The 8,694-nt window shown below is 38.9% G+C and overlaps 1 protein-coding gene across 1 annotated transcript; it reads left to right on the forward strand.

The window, feature by feature from the left end:
* Positions 1-210: 210 nt before the first annotated feature.
* Positions 211-6,451, forward strand: LOC144653596 (uncharacterized). Its single transcript, XM_078513634.1, has 3 exons — positions 211-269; positions 545-643; positions 5,046-6,451. The coding sequence occupies exons 2-3, from the start codon at positions 568-570 to the stop codon at positions 5,873-5,875; spliced, it is 906 nt and encodes a 301-aa protein (XP_078369760.1). The 5' UTR covers positions 211-269; positions 545-567; the 3' UTR covers positions 5,876-6,451.
* The last annotated feature ends 2,243 nt before the right edge of the window (positions 6,452-8,694 follow it).

Genomic DNA, 8,694 nt, shown 5'->3' on the forward strand with positions numbered 1-8,694 from the left:
CTTTCTTACTAATGATCGCTACTGCATATGAGCTCGTAACTTGTAGGCGAGAGAATTTTTCGTTTCTTTTTGTCTTAGTTTTATAGTTTCGTGTTAGTTTTCGTGTTAATTAGTTCCCTTTGTTTTTAGTCTATTTCTGTACATGTAATATTCATTTGCATATCGGTAGATATTCTTTTGCGTAATTTATTCAGTAAATTTACTGTCCAAGTTGTTGCAATTCGCGGTTCGTCTTTATGGTTTTGAAGTCGTCACATGCATTCGTCTTTGTAAGTTTCTCGTTTATTTTGCTTTGTGGTTTATCTGTTTTCCTCATGACGTTCACTAGCGACGCAAGCACAAGCGCAAGCACAAGCGCAAGGATAACAGCGCATTGCATTTTGATGCTTGTGCTTATGCTTGCGGCAAGCACAAGCACAAGGATTAAAATTTGTCCTTTTTGCGTGTTTGCGCTCGTGCTTGCGCTTGTGCTTGCGCCACTAGTGAAAACCAGGCTTAAGTTTTTTGATGCTCACTTTGGTGTTTGTAATTTTATTATTTTCAGTTACCGTGTCCATCTTCGAGTAAATGTGTTTATTGTGTACAACATGGATTTCGCGTAAATTGAGTTTGCTACTACGTAACTTTCGAGTCGAACTTCAAGGTATGACGTAATATATGTATTGTCCTTGGAACAGGGATCTTTAAAAATCAACATCATTATTCCACACTGAGTGAATTTTGCCGTAGTATAATAATTTGAGTGGGTCGTTGGAATTTCACGGTATAATAACATCAACATCTGACTTATGCAATATGCTTTATGCAAGCGAGAAATCCGTAGGTGGCTTGTAAATATACGGTGAGCTTAACCTAGGATAAATTGGTGCGAACTGTAGTATCATATTAGTTTCGAATTCCTGATGGTGTTTTGTTCATATCCGCAACCAAATTTGTCCCCATATTGGCTGCGGTCACATCTACGAGGTAATTAAAGTTGAACTATAGTTAGTCTCAAGTTACGTGACGTCATACCTAACTATAGTTAGTGCTTTCGGTCGTCTTTGCGGTCACACCAATGCAGTTAACTATAGTTAGTGCTGATTAGCTTTCGAATAATTTCGAATTAGTTAGCTCATGACAGCCCTTGTTGTTGTTCTGTGTCTAGTTGTTCCTCTATTTTTTCTACTTTTGCACGGCATCTCGACGTTGAAGGAAAATAAAATAAAGTAAGGATGCTAGAAGCCGAAGAATTCAAGCCTTTTTTTTTGCTAACATTGGTGATATGTAATTTCTTGGCATGTTGTTTTTCTTTTTTTCCTTCCTTTCACGCTTTGTTTTGCATATTTATGTTCATCTCGCACGTGCGAAAAGAAATATCGCATTCTGATTGGTTTTTCGTTTGTAAACTTAAGACTAACCCATGAACCCTGCTTGGGTATAACTATAGTTAGGGTGCGTTTCTTTGGGAAAATCCAAAATTGGATTATTGATCTCAGATCACACGGATACTTTGCTCCCAAAGAAACGAATAATCCGAAAATGGATTTTTTGCCATGACAACCCCGTAAACACATTTCGCACAGAACATATAATATCAGCACAAATTTATTTTTCGTCGAATGTATCCTAGCTAAAATAATTTCAGCATACAAAATCTTTTACAAAAACCACACGTCGAAGTAGATCTTATTTAGCGTTAAGCACAATGTGACGAGAAAGCATCTGAGAGCGAAGAATGATTGCGAAATGATCAGTGCAAATTTCACTCGTGACAATTTCAAAAGGATACAACTTCCGTAGGCACACAGTGGCTGTTCTAAAAAACCTGTATCCCGTTTAAAATGATACTACATACCTATCTGAAGCTACCGTTTCCTTTTATCGTGAAATATTTTTGTATTTTGATCGAAATAACCGCCTAAAACTTTCCGTATGGCAGTGTTTACAAAGAGCGAACCTGTATTTTCACAGCAAAGACCGCTGGGCCAAGGTACTTTTTTTCGAATCCTTTCCCAAAGAAACGCACGGATCATGAATCCTAAAAATCCGGATTCAGATATGATCTGATGTATCCACTCGAAGTGTGGATTCTTCAGATCATTGATCCAAGATTAATCCATTTTCGGATATAGGTAAAGAAACGCAAAATCCGTTTTTGGATCAAGAATCCGGATTCGGATTTTTCCCAAAGAAACGCACCCTTAGTCTTTATTGTTTTGGATCAGCGAGACGTAAATTTTTTAACAATAGTTAGGGCGAACAGAGAAGCGGTCACATTACCGAAATAGCTAACTATTGTTAACGCCGTCTTAACTATAGTTAGCAGTCTAGATGTGACTGCAGCCATTATGTTGATGTCTTTGGAATGACAAATAAATAAGGCTTTTATCTTCTTTGTAATGAACTAACCCAGAGAATCACTGCAAGCAAAATTGTCTTTTTGGTTATAGAGTTAAGTAATTGGCTTATCGTAGACCTTAAATAAGGCAACGAGAGAAGACCGGAAGTTTAGCCAGGACCTAAGTCGGGAAACAGGATCATAAAACGAGGCCCGTTCAAAGCTGTGTTTTTCGCCCATGAATGAAACAAGTTTGGTCCAGTATTTGAATGGCGGAAGAAACCAAAGAATAGCTACAACCAAGAAATAATTGCTCTCCCCGACCCTCCATTTCCAAACATAACTTAATCCCAGGTAGTAGCTTGCGTAGCTGGCGGTATTGTTGGGTTTTAAAACGCGCACAAAGCGTCACACTTAAAACGCGCACAAAGTGTCCTTCCTTTATGTTTTGCTTTATGTTTTGCGAGTGGCTTGGGAAGGAGGAGTTCAACTACTCCTCCCCAAGCCACTCGCGGCTGCGCCGCTAGTTGTCGCGGCTTCGCCGCTTGCTTGTGTGCGTTTTAAAACCCAACAACACCGCGATATACCGCCAGCTACGCAGGCTACCCGGGTAGGGGTAATGTGCAGGCAAGACACCACCTATCGGATGAGACTAATGGACAAAATCTCTTCGTCTAACATTTGAGATGGGACTCAAATATTCTGCGTGCATTTAACTTCTACTGCAAGAAAAATGCCACAGAACGGTTTGAATCTTATTCTTAATTTTTACGGGCTATAAAACCATAACCCCATCTTTTGAAGTAAAAGAAATGGGATGTATAAAGAGGAGCAATACTTAGCTTTGCTGATACGGGGGATTAAAACTGATATCCGCACTTCCTTTATGTTTTGCTTCTGCTTTGCCTTGACCACCGGGGTGAACCGCAACTACAATACAGGAATTATTTCGAACCAAACTGAGACAAAAAATGCAGGAAAAATTAAATGACATCGTTTGGTGTGCAGGGTTTGATTATTAAACTGAAACATATAAACAAAGTCTTATTAGTGCCGCAAAAACAACAGGATCAAGGCTTTCCTATTGTAGTAATCAGTTTATCTTTAAGCTCAAAATGCTTTTCATGTAGAGCTGGCTTATTTTCACTTTCGATAATACGAATTCTTTTACACGGCGTTGTCTTTCTTTACGCAATATTGTGCGCTATTTCTGCGTTTATTCGAAGCTTACACGAATGATACTGGAAACAGCACTTAGAACTACTTCCTGTTGGATTTGTGGCAGTATTTCATACTTCCTTTTGTCACTAGTTGCATACATGTGACCAATTGATGTACACAACAAACGTATTACAAGGTTTTTTAAAAACATAGTCACGACGAACGCTTTAGATAAGGCCTACTCTCGATCCTACTCAATAATTTCTTGTATAGTTGTTGCCCATGAAGGATATTCAGACTTTGTCGGACAGGTGGTAGAATATCACTGATATCATCTAGCGATAAATGATTATATCGCTCGTTTCGTAACTAAAATTGCCGTCATCAGTTGTCGGGCCGGGAATACAGAATATAAAGGAACGGCATGTTCTCTATGCACTCAGCTCAGTACTGTTAACAAGTGAACACTGAAGCAGCGGCAATAATTTTAAGCTCTGAAGTGACTGCACTCTCATTCGCCTCCCCAAGATCTATTCACTGTACGGAGAAACTTCTGCAGTCCTGTGTCGATTACCAGGTGTTTAATACAGAGGTCAGTCAAAACATTATACATGATGCACTCTTCTTTCATTTTAGAGGAAAGTCAGCCTTTGTTTTGAGTTGAGGCTGAACGTTCGTAAATGTTTCAAAATTTCTAGGAATTTTCCTGTTTTTTTTTTTTTTAATTCTGAAACCAAGACTGTATTACACTGTAAATCACTCGCTAAATGGATTTGAATTGCTCGGATACAACTCCACGTCACTGCATGTACGTGTCAATAATGTTGGTTCCATGTTCAATGTGAACAAACGAAGTTAAGAAAAGGACAGGATTGAGACTGCAGATGGAGATTCTCCCTATATTTTTTTAGGCTATTGCCACATTACAGTCCGTTTTGGTCTTCCGCCACGAAAATTTGACAGAAAGCCAAGAGTGACGCTTCTTTCGGAGGGCCGAAACTTTAAACGGACGGTCACTTCATTCGTGTGATCGTAAGTTTTGGAAATTTACAGCACTGGGATTTCTTTAATTTTAAAGTGTTAACCCTGAGCAATAATTGGCGGTACATCAAGCCAACCTAAACGGTCGAGCGGATGCATGATTGTCTTCTTTTCGTTACCTATATAAGCTGCTTCTAATAACTATTTCACAGCTTATGGATGTTCTAAGCAATAACAGAAAGCAAAAATTTCAATGTATGTGAAATCACTTTGAACAATCCTGAGTATGCAATCATACCTTTAGCGGCCACAAAAGAGTTTCGAAAGTTTCGTCAATGTTACGACAATGTCACAAACGGAGGCAAAGTTTATTTTGGTTTGACTCTAATGGTGAAAAGGTTGTTATTGTAGGTAAAGTGAAAAGCCAGCAATAATATGCTATAAAAAATAAATGGAAAGGAAGCGTCTTTCGAAGTCAATGAAATACTTACTCATCAATGCTTAGTTAACTTTGTACGGTGTTATATTCGATAACTTATAATTTATGTCTTTTTACTTTTTTCTTCCGGTTGACTCTGTTTAGGAAGGCGCGGTATTGTCACCATGACGACACAAGAGGAGCTTGTTCGACCACTCTTGGATGAATCATCACATAACTATATGAGGTTAAGAAACGCAAAGAAGAACAGAAAACTTCCCTGGGACAAGCTCATGGCAGTCTGCTTTAGCCTGTTGCTGTGTTGGCAATTGGTTGGGACCTGCTTGTACTTCATCCGTTGCCTTGAATGTTTCAAGGAAAAAACGTCTACATTCCTCTGCGATAGAAATGCAGCGTTCCCGTATTCAGAAGATTTTGAGCTGGCTTGGTTAGTTACTCAATCCATTCTCGCTGTCATCATGATTTCTACACTGCACAATGTTCCAGCTTTCCTTGGTTATAAGGCAATATTTCATCAGTTGAAATCTCGTCCTTCGTTTTGGACCTTGGTGCTTCTTCTATTTTTTGCACTCTCCAGATACATAATGTTGTTAGTAATATCGTTCAAATCCTCAATTTCTTCGTTGCTTTTAACTGGTTTCGCATTAAGTCCCATTTTAACCGTTATACTTGCATGCGTGTTGAACTACACTCATTTGAATTTTTTAAAGCGCCGATATCCCAGGTATGTGTTTACCATATCTAAGCTGTCGCTTTTGGTAATTTTTGTGGTTAATTTTACAAATTTTGTCACCTCTCTTCTGGCAGTGACTCTGAACGTCCACGATTTTCATCAAGCACTAACAGCAAAAAATTCGACAGATTTTAAAGTAATACATGGCTTCTTGGGAGAGTTTGGGGTCACGGGCTTCAGATTTAAATTGATGAGTTTCTTTTGGAGTAAAATGTTCGTCGATCATAAGAGTATTCTCTGACTTTTTGTACGAGAAAGCTGAGACCATTGTTAGTTTTGCAGAGTTGATTTTTTCTATTTTTAGAGTGGTTTTCAAAAGACTGTCATAAAGCAACGTCCACACTAGTCCCCAGAGCCCACGATCCTCTGGTCTGCGCCAGGGAACAAGATCTCTGGCCGCCTCCAAAACCCGAGGTCTGCGATTCATGGAGTCATTGTCAAATCTGACAAATATAATTGGCTGAAATTAAAATCAACACAAATGACTCAAATGAAACAATTACATCTCGCCACGGAAATGTGATACTACGACGCCAAACACGGAAAAAAAGCGAGAGCCAGGTTACGTCACAACTAGGTTCTGTTTTGATCGATTCTGATTGGCTGTAAAAGCTATATGTTTATCTCTGATTGGTCGTGCTATTTTTGTGAACTATTGTATGTAAAGTGTTAGGCCAACTGCGCAAAGGACAAGTTATGACATGGTTTGCCTCGACAGCTCATTGGAAACTGCTCTAAACACAAAGAAATAAAAAAAAAAAATTAAGGAGCTTATCAGCACTGTAGTGATTAACTTTAAGATTGTGTGAATAATGTGCTGTAGGTAATAATTTTATAATAAACAGTTAGAAAACAAGCATACTTCTGGGATCGATTGTCAAAAGTAAGACATAATAACACATAATAATCTGCCACGGGGTCAATGTGCTGCCCTCAGATAACATGAGTTCCATAAGGAACTATTTACCCAAGTAAGATATAATAATACAACACGAGGTTAATATGCTTCCCTCAGAAAACATGTTTTCCATAAGGTACTCACCACCAAAGTAAGACATAATCTAGCACGAGGACAATATGCTGCCCTCGGACAACAAGAGTTCCATAAGGAACTCCCCAGCCAGGTAAGACATAATAATCTCCCATGTCCGGTCGATATGCTGCCCTCGGATGACGTCAGTTCCATAAGGAATTTACCACCCATGTTAGACATAATATTCTACCGCGAGGTTAAAATGCTGCCCTCAGTTATAATAAGTTCCATTTACTACTTACCAGCCACGGAAGACAAAGTAATGTACCAGGAGGTCAATATGTTGTCAGATACAATGCGTTCCATAAGGAAATCACCCCCATGCAAAACGTAATCTAGAACGAGGTCAATATGCTGCACTCCGACAACGAGAGTTCGATAAGGGGCTCGCCAACCAAAAAATACATAATAATCTAGCACAAGGTCAATATGCTGCTTTGAGATAACATGAGTTCCATGAGGAACTTAAAACCCAAGTAAGACATAATAATCTACCACGAGGTCACTATGCTGCTTTGAGATAACATGAGTTCCATGAGGAACTCAAAACCCAAGTAAGACATAATAATCTACCACGAGGTCACTATGCTGCTTTGAGATAACATGAGTTCCACGAGGAACTCACCAACCAAGTAAGACAGAATGATCTACCACGTGGTCAAAGTAAGACATAATAATCTACCACGAGGTCACTATGCTGCTTTGAGATAACAAGAGTTCCATGAGGAACTCAAAACCCAAGTAAGACTTAATAACCTACCAAGAGGTCAATATGCTGCTCTGAGATAACATGAGTTCCATGAGGAACTCACCGCCCAAGTAAGACAGAATAATCTACCACGTGGTCAAAGTAAGACATAATAATCTACCAAGAGGTCAATATGATGCTTTGAGATAACATGAGTTCCACGAGGAACTCACCGCCCAAGTAAGACAGAATAATCTACCACGTGGTCAAAGTAAGACATAATAATCTACCAAGAGGTCAATATGATGCTTTGAGATAACATGAGTTCCACGAGGAACTCACCAACCAAGTAAGACAGAATGATCTACCACGTGGTCAAAGTAAGACATAATAATCTACCACGAGGTCACTATGCTGCTTTGAGATAACATGAGTTCCATGAGGAACTCAAAACCCAAGTAAGACTTAATAATCTACCAAGAGGTCAATATGCTGCTCTGAGATAACATGAGTTCCATGAGGAACTCACCGCCCAAGTAAGACAGAATAATCTACCACGTGGTCAAAGTAAGACATAATAATCTACCAAGAGGTCAATATGATGCTTTGAGATAACATGAGTTCCACGAGGAACTCACCGCCCAAGTAAGACAGAATAATCTACAACGTGGTCAAAGTAAGACATAATAATTTACCAAGAGGTCAATATGATGCTTTGAGATAACATGAGTTCCATGAGGAACTCACCACCCAAGTAAGTCAGAATAATCTACCACGTGGTCAAAGTAAGACATAATAATCTACCAAGAGGTCAATATGCCGCTCTGAGATAACATGAGTTCCATGAGGAACTCACCAACCAAGTAAGACATAATAATGTACCAAGAGGTCAAATTGCTTTAGTGTATTTTAATTTTTAAGTCCTACGTTTTATACATGAGCCTCTCTGCCTCGGACATACAGGGAGACCTCGTCCCACGTATGAACATATTGTATGCACGTATTGTATTGTATTGTATTGTATGGTATGGTATGGTATTTATACCTAATCGTACCTTCTTGATACGCTTCGGTAGCATATCAGGCGAGTTTGGTCAAAGCGTACCAAAAGTGTACCAAAAAGCTACGATTAGGTATTTACCGTACCCAAATTCAGCCAAATATCCGGTTATATTTATCGCTCTGTTGAAACCATGCTTACAAATTAGGGTACGTACTGCAAAATGTGTTGACTTGGTCTTCAACACTTTTACCAAGTTCCTCTTCTGCATTTTTTCCACTCGTTTGTTTAGAGTTTCATTCTCTAAATTTTCAAAATAAAAATTAAGCGAAAAATTTA

This window comes from Oculina patagonica, chromosome 5 (genome assembly GCF_052425735.1).
Source record: "Oculina patagonica isolate OP01 chromosome 5, crgOcupat, whole genome shotgun sequence".
Classification (NCBI taxonomy): domain Eukaryota; kingdom Metazoa; phylum Cnidaria; class Anthozoa; order Scleractinia; family Oculinidae; genus Oculina; species Oculina patagonica.

Bases quoted from the DNA above. Each gene is read 5' to 3' on its own strand.
- LOC144653596 (XM_078513634.1), top strand. From the start codon at position 568: ATGTGTTTATTGTGTACAACATGGATTTCGCGTAAATTGAGTTTGCTA. The intron at 644-5,045 runs GTATGACGTAAT...GACTCTGTTTAG, and splicing joins CTTTCGAGTCGAACTTCAAG to GAAGGCGCGGTATTGTCACC.